The sequence below is a fragment of the Tachysurus vachellii genome, chromosome 11 (genome assembly GCF_030014155.1).
Source record: "Tachysurus vachellii isolate PV-2020 chromosome 11, HZAU_Pvac_v1, whole genome shotgun sequence".
Taxonomy (NCBI): Eukaryota; Metazoa; Chordata; class Actinopteri; order Siluriformes; family Bagridae; genus Tachysurus; species Tachysurus vachellii.
The window spans coordinates 18256779-18271130 of record NC_083470.1 but is presented as its reverse complement, the minus strand read 5'-3'; the positions used below and the strand labels follow the sequence as shown (position 1 = coordinate 18271130).

General features: G+C 36.9%; 1 protein-coding gene across 3 annotated transcripts in view; it reads left to right on the top strand.

Annotated features, from left to right (window-relative positions):
• The first annotated feature begins 1385 nt into the window (after positions 1 to 1385).
• LOC132853234 (helicase ARIP4-like) overlaps positions 1386 to 14352 on the top strand; it is a 29499-nt gene continuing 16532 nt past the window's right edge. Inside the window, exons 1-2 of one of the 3 annotated variants that reach the window (XM_060880778.1) lie at positions 1386 to 1601; positions 13811 to 14030. In XM_060880778.1, coding sequence (XP_060736761.1) covers positions 1568 to 1601; positions 13811 to 14030 — 254 coding nt within the window. In that variant the 5' untranslated portion in view covers positions 1386 to 1567. Of the gene's footprint in view, positions 1602 to 2994; positions 3139 to 13810; positions 14031 to 14352 lie in introns of those variants that run through there. The other 2 variants (XM_060880777.1, XM_060880779.1) reach the window with 2 other exon arrangements.

Here is a 14352-nt window from a genome sequence, read left to right as displayed (position 1 = left end):
TTACGACATCCATATTACCCGACCATTTAAATTCCCATTCACAGAGCCGCTCTAGCGCTTCGCTGCTGCTGCGATTTAAACTCCCTCCTACAACCCCGACTCCACCATGCCGGAACCTGTGTTCGTTGTACCAGTTTACGTCATAAATCTCCACATATTTTTCTCTGGCTCTCCCTCTCTCTCTAATCATTTAATTATTTATTTATCAATTCATTCATTTATTACTTTCCAAAAACGCGTAAGCGAGCATATCTAATACTATGCATGATTAGTGGTTCTGTTAAACGGGGGTCTATTCTATTTTCGCTGCTCTCTCCGCTCTGTCCATGTATGCGCACGGACGGGGAAGTGGATTCTTGCACAGAACAGAACCATACCGCCAACACTAACTGTATGCATATCATCTAATAAATTCTAAGACAGAACTGAAATTCTCTTAACTTAACTGAACTTAATTTTTACAAATTTGCTACAGTTAATTTTGCTACAATTTCTGTTTTCTTTACATTAATTATGCTTAATTTTCTTCATCGCTTTTCTCTTCACTTGTTTTTGCCTGTCACTCTTTCCTCACAAACATCTGTTGGTCGTTTTATCAGATGCGGTGTAGTCACACAAGTAAAATTTTTTTAACGGATCCAACGCTCAAAACGGATCCGAAAATTACGGGTCCTCAGATGGTCGGCACCTCACGCAGCGCCTTTGCGACTCTCCATAGAAAATGAATGACTTCCTGTTTATCGGCCGTCGTTTGTCGTGTGCAGCGGAAAGGCGGCTTTAACTGAGTGAGACACGGGACGCTGAGGCGGGGGAAACAGGGCACATGTGGTTGTTGGGGATCTTTGTTTCGGCGGCGGCGGCTCGGATGCTCGTATCTCAAAAATTTGCTCGTATCTCAAGCCAAAAATTTGGTCGAATCACAGCTCGTATCTCAAAAAATTCGTATGTCAGAGCACTCGTATCTCGAGGCATCACTGTAATGCGTATCTACAGATTTGAGAATTCAAATAAGTGCTATATATAATTAATGGTATACTTTTATTAAACTGTGATTTAAGGGTCATGTAATGTCAGTGAGTTAACATAAAGAAAATTTCCTATCTTATATGAAACTGTGTAGTGAAAAAATATATATTTAGAATACAGAATAAAGAATGTAAAGGGCTACTACCACCCTGATACAATCACTAAATTTAAAACTCCAGAGGACATTTAGCTAATAGTACCTTAATACCAGGAGTGACACAAATACAAGACATAGTAACTCCCTTTCTTTTTCTGTGGGTTGTAGGGTTGTTAGTCGTTAACCCCCCTAGACAGGCCCCGGTACCAGTGTGCAGGATTATGTAAAGCGGCTGAAGTCCTGTTTCCTGGTTTGTCAAGCTGTAATTCACACTGACTGCTGCAAAACACACGCACGCACAAAAAATAAAAGAAGCATGTGTAGGGACATTTATCAGGGCAGACAAAGGTAGAAATTGTGACAGAGGCAGAAGTTGAACATAGTCAGCATCTACAGAAGATTAGAAGGCAGAGAGAAAGATTTATTTATTAGGAACTGGACATCATGCTGCTGCTGGATGAAACACACTCTCTAACAGGTGCGTGACCTCATGACTCTTTCGTGACCTGCTTAGACACCGGTAAATATGTTGCCAAATTTTTTTCCATATGCGTTTGCATTAGTGGACTGTATGAACGGTAATACAGTATGAAGGATCAGTGCTTCTCCGTCAATGCACATAGGGTCCAAGTTGACATAGTTTATAAATCTACTAGTTTTTGAGTTAATTGACATTTGGATGAATTTATTTCAAATGACCAGACATCCAGGCTAATAACTGTAAGAACTCAGTAATAAATCTAACTTATATAATAATGTTAGTTTGTGGCTTCCACAGCTGTAACTAAAATTTAAATCCAAACCCCGGTTTGAAAACCATTATAAATAGCCACATTAGGCCATTTATCTATGACGTTTTGTATTATGACAATATGTTTATAATCTGTTATTGTTTTGTTGCCTGTGTTAGCAAATCAAGTCTTTTTAGTCCTTTTTGTTGCCTTAGCATTTAATCATGGATAGGTTTTGATAGATGGCCTCTTTATCTTCTAACTGATTTTTTTTAGTTATTTATTCATCACATAATGAATTGTCCAAGTTATTGTCCATTAAGTGAGAGGAACTCACGCATTTCACAGTTGGGAATTTATTTATTCGACATTTTTAGAACATTTATCCCCATAGAACCCATTGTGCACTGTACATTTTATACTGATCAATTATTTTCAAATGTGCAGTTATTTTTGCTCACCTGCTTCAACATGTAGAAGTGCTTGTGTACATAACATATTACTAAACAGTTGGAAGGTTGAACTGTCAAAATAACGTCCAGAAAATGTAATTTGTGGCTTTGTGGCATCCGGTGCCGTTTAAAAAAAAATCAAGAAATAGTATCATTGTACCTTTCCTTGGTGCTGCATTTATACTCTCATTTTCTTTACACCATTCCACAGTGGAAACACTAAACACCAATGAACTTATGAATTAATTGCCAAAGCTGAGATCTAATGCGCTATTAGTAATAAGTAATATGCTTCTCAATAGGAGGGTAGCAGTTTTGTTTAAAAACAAATATAAGATTTATTTGTTTGAACAAAAAGAAGTTATTTGTGACCGTTTTCTCAGTAAGCATGCACCTCACACTACACATAAGCAAACAGGAAAAACACAAAGATTCCCATGTCTTAATTCTCTTTAGGATGTACCTTTTGAAAGACAACACTGTTAAAGCTTAAGATTCTGTAGAATCATCTATAGATTTGGTCAGTGTTGTTTTTTGGTGCATCCCCACTTACAAAAGCATTATGACTTCTGGTAATAATGAGGAAGTGGTACGTGCAGTACCTATAAACACAAACGTTGTGTAACAGCTACTGGTTCAGTTACATAAGTGTCCCTGCTTCTCAAATCTAGCCCCATGTCAGTGTGTGCATGTGTATTCATTTGAGTGTGCAAGCTAGCAGGGCTTAGTCTGTTAAAGTAGTCTGTTAAAGCTAATAGTAATAATGAACAAGTCCAGTTCAACAGAGGAATGTCTACAGAAGAAGAAAATCAAAGGTAGCTCAATAACACAGGTATTAGATTTAAATATTTTTAGTAAGGGATATTAAAATTTTCATAAGAACAGAAAAGCGATTATCCAGTGTTGCATAATGCATCTGAGTGTGACTTATGTAACACGCCAACTGACTCTGGCTTCTAGCTTCTCAGACATTAGGTGTTGAACTCTTGACTTCTATAATGTTTATAATAGGGCTTGTGTAATATATAGATACATATAAGTTGCAAGAAGTAAGAGTGAAAAACCTGTGTGTTTCCCCCCCTACTGTCTGGATTAAATATACTTTGCAAAATACTGATGTTGTGAGGGGGCATGTGTTTGTGCCCATATAAATGTCTATGCTCATTGGTTTGGTAGTGCTTTCTTTTTCAGTCAAAATTGAAACTGAAATATGTAGTAAACACTTTGTGTTAAACATTTTGTGTTTAGCAGTAAAGGCTTTATTCTGAGCAGGGTTGCAATAGATTCTGAGCCTATCCCAGGTACACTGGGTGCGTGGCAGACCCTTAATGGGACACCAGTTTAATACTTTTAAGAATACTATCAATATGAAAGCAGAATGAGAGAAAGCATTAGAGGACTGTCAAATGCGAATGGCTAGATTGGACCGAAACAAGGTCGATGAATGGAAAAACATTGTCTGGTCTTTTTCTGTCCAGTTTCACTCAGTCTGTGTCTACTCAGTTTCTTGTTCTTCCTTGGCAGGAGTAAAAAACAATGTTGTTATCCACTGTTGTAGCCCATGAATATCAGGCTTTGATGTGCTGTGTGTTTCTGAGATGGTTTTCAACTCTTCAAGGTGCATGAAAATCCTGGGATATCAGAAGTTTCTGAAATACTCAAACAATACCATTGTCAAGGTAGGGCTGGGTGATAAAACGATAACGATATGTATCGCGATAGACACGTGATCGATATCAATAAAAAATGTGTTTGATAAAACGTTCAATTCGTCAGAAGAAAACAGGTTGCAAAGCAAGTTTGGTTGCATTTACAAGGCACTCGCTCTCTGGTAACCTAGCAACGTAGGGAGTGACACGCTAACAGCCAGTCATGTAACGGTATCAAGTTTGGTTGCGCCATATTGTTGTCTCATGCTGGTCTGCTGGATTCCTCTTCAGTAACCTGCGACTGATAAGCAGAAAATGAGCGCCGCAGCAAGCAAGGAAATTGTAAATAGAAGAGGAAAAGTCAGTTCGCCAGTTTGGCAGTTTTTTGGATATTATAAGTCTGACCGTAGTCAGACCAATGTCGTCTGCAAATTATGCAAGACTGTTTCTCTTGCATAATTTGTTATATAAAGTTTATATTTAACACTTTGCACTATTTTCATTTTCTTTCATTTTGCACCTTAAATGTTAAGAGATAATTGTTAAAGGTAGGGTCTCCGATGTTTGAAAGCCAATGTTGACATTTGAAATCACCAAAACAAACATGCCCCTAACCCAAATATGTTCCACCCCTGTATTGATAGCTCCGCCCACACATACATACGCAACCCAGGCAACTAATGGAAAGAAATGTGTCTTTATCATAGCTGAACGGAAGAACAATACTAACTCCAGGCTAACTTCCTGCTCCTTCAGTTCTCTCCAGTGCTGGAAAGCTGATCCTATATTAACACGGGTCCTACTTCTGGCCTTATTGTAAGCCTTTCTTTGCTTTCTTTCTTTGTTTTTATCCTCCATGTCACTGTTAAAACCGCTTTCTGCTAATTTCACACATGCGCACTGAACAATCTCTCCGCCGCATATTGACAAGACACGCCCCTTTCTGCTCATTGGCTACACATTTGTTTTGATTTTTTGTTTTGTTTGTCATCCCAACTCAGTTTTCTGAAGCATTTCTCAAACAACGGAGACCCTAACTTTAAGTGTTCATTGTGACTTTAGACTTATGCAGGGCTCTCAAGTGTCACGCATTGAGAGTGACAGTCACACATTCAGGGGGTGTCAAACCTGAGAGCCCTACTTATGTTTACATTTTAATTATTTGAGTTTTTTATTATGGTTGTTGACAAGTCTGTCTTAATAACTGAGGGGATTATGATCAGAGGAAGGTTCAGTTTAAAATAAAAATGTTTAAATGTACTATATTTTTCTCCTGGTCCTTATTTTAAATGAGTCATAAAAAATATCTATAATTGTCAATATCGACCGATATGAAACACTGATATCGTGATACAGTTTTTAGCCATATCACCCAGCCCTATGTCAAGGTCACTTTTTTCTTATTCTATTGTTTGATCTGAACATTAACTGCAGCTTTGGACCTTTTATGCATTTTGCTGATGCCATGTGATTGGCCGATTGGTTAATATTATGAATGAGTAGGTGTACAGCTGTTCCTGTTTATGTGACCGTTGAGTGTACATATGATTTTTGTGTGTATGTGTGTTCATGCAGATACATGATTGTTAGGTTGAACAGGATTAACGTGTTAAATAATACTAATTTTACTGGAATTTTGGATTTAATTAAAAGAACATCAGAAGTAATATTGTATTTTATACACACAAACTTACTTAATATTCTCACAACAGCCACATCATCTTCTAAGTCACCAGCAGGCTGTGACAGTAAAAAGTGCTGTAGGCTGCCGTTACATAAACAGTGCATCATGGTTACATAACCCTCTGGCTTCTAAATGTAAAAAAACCCCACCCCCACCCCCTCTGTGTCTGTCGTAGTTTATCCTTATTGACATTTTCTTTCATTAAGGAGATTTAAGTGGAACAATGTTATTAAAATTGGTTTATATGAATAAAATGCTAAAAGATTTGCAAATGCTCTCTCAGAGTAAAATATTACTAAACTTAATTTACTTACTGTAAATTACACTAAAATATATTTAACAAAATATTACACGCTTTATAAATTGATTGAAGTTGAACAAAAGAGAGTGGTAGCAATAATAATCTTTATTCATTATTTAGTTTGCTAGTAATAGTTTAGAATGACCATCATGAATAGTGCTTAGTGTTTGTTTCATCATGTTGTGACTAAAATAACTACTAATATGTATTTATTAAATTCAATCCCATGATATTGAAAGTGTAAAGAGCTGAAATACTTTATCAGATTTAGTGCCAGATAAAGTCAAATGAGCAACACAGACCAATGCTTAGTCCATCTAACATTGACATAGTGATGCTTGTTTAACATTCAGTGTGTTTTGCAGCTGGTGATGTGTTAGCATGTTTGTTGTATATAGTCTGTTTTTGAGTTCAAATGTTATTTATCAGCCCTTATATAACATCGCTCTATGCCATTGTCTCAGTCACCATGGCATCACACAGCATCACCTCTTCATTCCTCTCCCTTGGATTACCATTGGGTGGATTCCATGCTTTTGTTTTTTAGTATTGTTGCTTTAGTATTGTTGCCTTTGCACAACATCACAGTGCATGAAAATGGAACGACAGAAGGTTTTAGTTTAAAGCATAGAAATAGGAGGGAATAGGTAACTATGTGGTTATCAATGTGCAACTATGTATGCTCTCACTTTGCTCTCATCTTTAGTCATCATCATCATTAAGGTATAATGCTGTTATAGTAAAATAATATAAGATATTGACACAAATTACACATTATATTCTTCATGAAGTATGATGTACCTGAATTAAATTCTTCTTCTACTTTTGTCTTTTTGAATCATCTGTTTCCACTAGGGCTGGGCGATATGGCTGAAGACTGTATCACGATATCAGTGTTTCATATCGGTCGATATCGATAATTATTGATATTTTTTATGACCCAATTAAAATAAGGACCAGGAGAAAAATATATTACATTTAAACATTTTTATTTTAAACTGAACCTTCCTCTGATCATAATACCCTCAGTTATTAAGACAGAAATGTCAACAACCATGGAAAACTCAAATAATTAAAATGTAAACATAAATCTAAAGTCACAATGAACACTTAACAATTATCTCTTAACATTTAAGGTGCAAAATGAAAGAAAATGTAAGAAATGCTTAATAAAGTGTAATAAAATAGTGCAAAGTGTTAAATATAAACAGAGAAACCTGAGAATTTAGTGCAAGTTTAGTGCTAGGAAGTTCACTAGCTGTTCACCTTCTGGTGAATAAAGTGTTTTAAAATATGTGCAGTGTTTTATAAACATAAATAAATCTGAGGTAGACAGATACATTTGTAATATAAAAAAACAAACCTGACAGTACAGTAACATTGTTTGAAGTATAAATCCTGCAGACATATGAAAAAGTAACTGACTTTTCCTCTTTTATTTACAATTTCCTCGCACTCATTTTCTGCTTATCAGTCGCCACAGACTATGTACTACATTTAACAATTATTTATTTAACACTAAATATAAAATTTAAATAACATTTAATAATAAATAAGAAAGTGCAAAACAACATTCAAAAATTTGTGGGCACACGTTTTATCAACTGGCTTGTTATCCTCCAGACAGTGACGGACCACGTCTTTCTCTCATTTCAGCCATGTGGCGCGCGTGCCCGCTCGTGGTGTGAAGTGCGTCCACGCTATTCTCCGAGATGCCCTTGACGGCCTTTTGTGCAGCGGAATTTTTTTTTTTGGACGACCTAGTTAAGGCGGTAGGGTTTTCCAGCTTAGGTGGGCTGCCCGAACTGCAAAGTGCTGCGGGAAACCCTGGAGTGAGTGCCTTTGTTATTGCAACCAAACTTGCTTCGCAACCTCTTTTTTCTTCCGACAAAGAATAAAAAATATCAAACGTTTTATCTAGCCTCTCTGACCTTGTCCCCAAAATAGCCAACCTGAGCTGTCCCTCTGATGTGCTCATTCCTAACCCTGTCCATCCTCGTCACTCCTAAAGAGAACCTCAACATCATCATCTCTGCTCTTTCCATCTCTGTCTCATGTATTTTCCTCATTGCTACAGTCTCACCCAATACAGCAACATCTGGTCTCATTACTCTTTTGTACACTTTTCTCCACCCACTCCAAACCACCTGCACTCGACTTTTCACTTCTTTTCCACACTCCGTCACACTGGATGGTTGACCCAAAGTACTTAAACTCCTGCACCTTCTTGACCTCAGCCCCCTGTAACCTCACTGTTCTTCTTCCTTCCCTCTCAGACAAACACATGTATTCTTTCTTACTACGACTGACTTTCATTCCTCTTCATTCCAGAGCAGAACTCCACCTGCTTTCTACTCTCACTACAGATCACATTGTCATCCGCAAACATCATTGTCCACAGAGATTCCTGTCTGACTTCATCTGTCAACCTGTTCATCACCATAGCAAACAAGAAAGGACTCAAAGCCAATCCTTGATGTAGCCCCAACTCCTCTGTCTGACCTATAGCACATCTCACTGCTGTAATACTCCGCTTATACATATCCTGAACTACTCTGACATAATTCTCTGTTACTCCTGACATCTTCATACAGTACCATAGCTCCTCTCTCGGCACCCTGTAATACGCTTTCTCTAATCCCGCAAAGATGCATTGTAGCTCCTTCTGACCATCTCTGTGCTTCTCCATTAACATTCTCTGAGCAAAAGTTGCATCAGTAGTGCTCTTACTGGGCATGAAGCCATATTTCAGCTCAAAAATATCCACTTACTTTTGTAGCTTAGCTTCCACTACTCTTTCTCATAGCTTCATTGTGTGGCTCATCAATTTTATACCTTTGTAGTTGCTACAACTTTGCACATAAAACCTTGTTCTTGAAGATTAGGACTAGAACACTTCTCCTCCATTCCTCAGGCCTTTCCTCTTCTCACTCTCTAAAATACTTTAGAACAATCTAGATAGAAACACCACTGCTGTCTCTTCTAGACACTTTCACACCTCCATAGGTAAGTCATCAGACCAACTGCCTTTCCACTCTTGATTCCTTTTAGAGCCTTCCTCACCTCATCCTTTCCAATCTTTGCTGTTTCCTGCTTTAAAACATTTCTCTCTTCCTCCGGTCATTCCCTTTCATTTTTCTGAGTCATCAGCTCCTCAAAATATTCCTTCCATCTTCTCTGCACACTCCCCTCACCCGTTAGCACCTCATTCTTATATCTCTGTGTCTCGCTAATCTGTACAAGTCCTTCTCACCTTCCCTCGTGTTTACCTTTGCCACATCCCTCTTCACTCTGCGCTGAGGTTCCTTGTAATCCTGTCTATTTTATTCTGTCCTTTCTATGTACCACTTCTTTTTATGCCTCTTCCTCTGAATGCTGTCCTGTAGTTTCTTGTTTCACCAACATGTTTCCATCTTTCCACTCCTCTTCCTCCTGACCGCCATAGACATTTTACACATGTGGCTTTAGTTATTACTTGAATCAAAATAAGTTTCTTTAATAAATGTTTTAGTGTTGATATTCTAAAGTGAAAATATAAACGAGCAAAAAAGCATACCATACTCAGAAGAAAGGAAAGAGATCGACGGACAGATAGTGGAGGCAGTATAGATTGGTAGAGGCCTGAGTGATTAGCTGATTAGACAGAAGAATGAGACATGGCTATATAGATAGGGAACAGCTAGTTGCATAAATTGCATGTATTTACACATTCTACAAACTTCCCAATGAGGATCATTACTAGATTAGACAAAGTGGGAGATTTGAATAAGGAAGAGGGTCATCTTCCTTTTTACCTCACAATATGCCTAAAATCGATACAATGGGTAAAAATGACTTCTCCTTCTCCAAGTTTGATTTATCTATCTTCTTCCTCACATTGTAATCTAGAAATAGCTTTTAGTCTGAAGTCTGAGCTTTTCAACTGTTCCCATCACACACAAACACACACACACACATGACAACTTGGAAATTGTGTCAGGGACAATAGGGCAGACATTGCTAGATTACTTTCAGATAGGCGGTTTATATAACTTGTTTTCAGACTGGTAAAATATCAGCCCCCGTGCATTATATAAATAATTCATCTTCCCACACCTGATATTTGTATTTAAACATGTATGCGTGGTATATGAACATAAAGTTCAAATAATACAGTTTTGAATATATTTAGTACATGTTAAGGATTAAACAAGAGGGAAATGTAGAGTCAAAAATGAAGAGATAAGATAAGAAATAAAAATGAAACTGAAACTAGCAATTGTGAAGAAGTGAAAGGGAGGAGAATTGCAAGCTTCAAATATATCTTTTTATGCTATTTCAATGATTTTACCTGTCAACACACCTTGACATCTGTGCAAATGTGGTCGTGCTTGAGTAGTGCTGCTTATGCATGAGAGGTTATATAATATGCTGAAAATTATTAATAAGTCAACAGGGGGTCTATATGTATCCATAATATTTTTCTGCATTCATTTTTCTTTTGACAGTCAGTTTCAGGGTTGTGGTGCATCTAGATCACTGAGGCATTGATCTGGAAATCTGTTTGTTTTAGATGCAGAGCATGAACTCTCACTTGCATAGATTATATCTTTCTGTTTTTCAGTCTGAGTTGTCAATGTAGGCTTCTCTTTCACAACCCAAATCTAAGGTGGCATTTATTTCCACATGGCTATGTGATTCAATAACTCCACTGGGTGAAAGACAGAAATATACCCTGGATGGATGGATGGATGGATGGATGTATGGGACAGAGGGTCAATTTATTTTCGCCAGTCAACCTACTAGCATGTTTCTGGGGGGTGGGAGAACCTGAGGAAACAAATGAAGGCCCTGGGAAAACATGTTAAACTTTACACAGACAGTAATCCAGAATTAAAACAAAAGATTTTTCTTTTGTTCAAAAGTCATGACATAATAAAATGTCCTTACAACACCTAAAATCTAAGATAATAGACATTTCACAATATATTTAATCCTTATTAAGTTTTATAAATTTTAAATTACTTTGTCTTTACTCTTAGACATCCAACAAAAAAAAATATCATCATACATAGCCATTTTTGACAGTTTTCTAAAATGCTTACTTTAGACAGTGGTAAATAAGTAATTGTTTTATTAGTAATTGTAGTAATAAGTTAGAAATAATTAAAATAATATTTTGAATGAACACTAAAGGGATGTAGTGACCTGCATAAATGTTAATTAATATTCTTATAATATTTTAAGTATAAATATACAATTAATTAAAGCTGCAAGCAGCATTTCCCGGGTTCAAGCGTTTAAGGCCTTTAGGGAGTTTAAGGCCTTAAAGGATTTTCACATACACAAAGTGACCCGCAAGTTACAGAGGGTGGCACCCGCTCCTAACCTAGTGTCTCTAATACAGAAAAGCTTACCAACGTGTTGCGCAATATATGTCATGTGAAGTACTCACCTGTCCAGGTTTCCCTAAAATAAACAAAGTCATATCCATAAAGCGAAGAAACACAAGCATCCAGATGCAGAACGAGTGACCCGCAAGTCACATACACAAAGTGACCCTCAAGTCACATACACAAAGTGACCCTCAAGTCACATACACAAAGTGACCGGCAAGTCACATACACAAAGTGACCCGCAAGTCACGTACACAAAGTGACCCGCAAGTCACATACACAAAATAACTAAGAAATTGGGATACATGAACAGTCTGACATATTAAAACCAAATGAACAACAATAGAGCCCTCTAATTGAAGCTGAATGTGCTTGGAGGAGAGCACTAACTCAGGGCTCAGAGATTCTAGAATCAGAAGAATCTCTGATTCTAGAACTGTGTTCGGACTGTGATGTCACACAGGACAATGAAGATTGACAGGAGATGTCCAATGGTAGGGATCTGAAAAGATAGATAGTGGAGCAAAGAGAGAGAGAGAGAGAACAAGAACAAACAATCGCCACAATTTTTGAACTGTGACCTCAGTTTGACCTCTTTCACATGTGTCCCAAGTTTGGTGTTGATAGCTCATTTAATTCTTGAGTTATTGACATTTTAGTAAAACTGGCTCCTCATAGTCCAAACTTTTTGGGGCCCCTTAAGGACCCTGAATCAAAATTTCGACTTTTTTTCAAAAATTATTGTCATTGAGACTCCAGAGAATATTACTGCACTGGATTGGTCTTGATCAGGCGAAAAACCTAGGACTAGTTAGCAAAAGTAGGTTTCGGATAAAATGTGCGATAGCGAAAAAATTTAATAGCGGAAATGAAATTGGAGATATACGTTTTTTAAGTCATGAGCCAAGGATTCCAATGATATAAAGCACTTGAGATTTGGACATAGGGCTTTTAGGGGTTTAGGGGTTATGGGGACAAACACGTTTTGCGCCCCAAATTGTCCGATTCCACTGAGATTTTGGCCCTGAGTAACTGTGACCAGTACTACCATCTGACCAAGTTTGAGCTCTCTAGGCCTTACGGTTTGGGCTGCACGACCGTTTCTAGGGCGGAATAATAATAATAATAATAATAATAATAATAATAATAATAATAATAATAATAATAATAATTATAATAAAAATCCTAACAAAAACAATAGGTTTCCAGCGCTTCGCGCTTGAACCCTAGTAATAATAATAATAATAATAATAATAATAATAATAATAATAATAATAAAAATCCTAACAAAAACAATAGGTTTCCAGCGCTTCGCGCTTGAACCCTAATAAAAATCAGAACGAATACAATAGTGTTCCAGCGCTTCGCACTTGAACCCTAATAATAATAATAATAATAAAAATCCTAAAAAAAACAATAGGTTTCCAGCGCTTTGCACTTGAACCCTAATAAAAATCCTAACAAAAACAATAGGTTTCCAGCGCTTCGCGCTTGAACCCTAATTATCTGTAAACATTACACTTAAGTAAAGAAAAATGTGAGCTAGGTCTTCTTTGCTTACAAAAAAAGTATTATGCAGCATAATTAAGGTCAATAGTTTTCAGGAGTTGCCCATTATTCCCAGCAAGACAGATGGAAATAGAAAGTGGGGTTGATGGAAGAATCTCCACTACTTCCCTTAATTGCTAAACTAACTAAACTAAGGGCTAGGATTTTTGAATGAAACAAAACCCATAGATTAGCTTATCATTTAAACTTTGCATGAGAAGAAGTAAGTTTGTGGTTTGAAAGATGCATCAAGAATTTTTAGATGGTGTGTTTTTGACATTGATTTTGTCACAAACAGAGTAGATGTCAAATTTTGAATCTTGGCTAAGGAAGTTACAAATTATTACACATTTTTAACAAGGGTAGATTCCAAGGTTTTGAATAATCAAAGGAAAGATATGGGCTTAACCAAAATTATTTTCATAGATACCTTTCAGTAAGGCATTATATTGATTGATTGATTATATAGATTGATTGTCCTTATCAGTAAGGAGCAATCATTTAAGAAAGTTATATTCAATTCTTAAATAAGTTATATAAGGTTATATGAAGGATTTCATCAAACTGCTTCTAAATACACATGATAAAGACAAATGGAACTCAGAGGGACATCTGAATAGTATTATATGAGTATGATTGGGGGAAATTTGTATAACACAATATGAAATTAATAGTTCTCCATGTTCTGTTGTAGATAGTTGCTGTTAAAAATGGGGAAAGTAAAATTGGAGATTTTTGTTCCTAGGACTGATGGTAGTATTACCTGGTAATAATAATGTACTCACAATAGCAAATAAAGTCCTTGTTTTATTGTAATAATTATGCCTGACTTGGTCATTGTATGTATTTCCACACTGGAATAAAAAAATGCAATTAAAAAAGGAAAAACAAAAAGAAATTTATAATGATATGTTTCTCTGCTTTTCTTCCCTTTCCTTATCTTGCAGATCAGAATCAGAGTGTAGGGTATAGCTCTGAAAATGAATCTCAGGGCAGTGTTTCTTTGCAATGGCACTGTGGCCTTCCCTCTTCCTCCTCTTCAGGTGAGACTCCAGCACGGATACCATCTTGCCCTCTGTCTCACCTGAAAGGCTGTAGTTCGACTCTTGGTCTGGATAACCCCAAGAAGAGAATCTCAAAGCCTACTCACATGCGGAGGAACATCAGGTCTGTTTACAATCTTTGAAACCCCAAACCTAACCCCAGAGATAGCTAATACCGAGTAACAGATAATTATGCTTTTGTGCTAGATGGACCCCCGTCGGGCTTTACCCTTTCATTAAAAGTAGCAATTTGAAGACCAGAATTTTGAGTAGATCTTTAGCCTGTTAGTTCTTAATATTGTAATGTGAGTCACTTTAGTCAACAGCACACAACAAATGATGAGTACATGAGTGGATTGAGAGGGATGTCAAGGAATCCTCACAAGCAAAAAACACTATTCAACCTCTAAACCTAATATTTCCTTTGCTTTCACACCTTCATATTG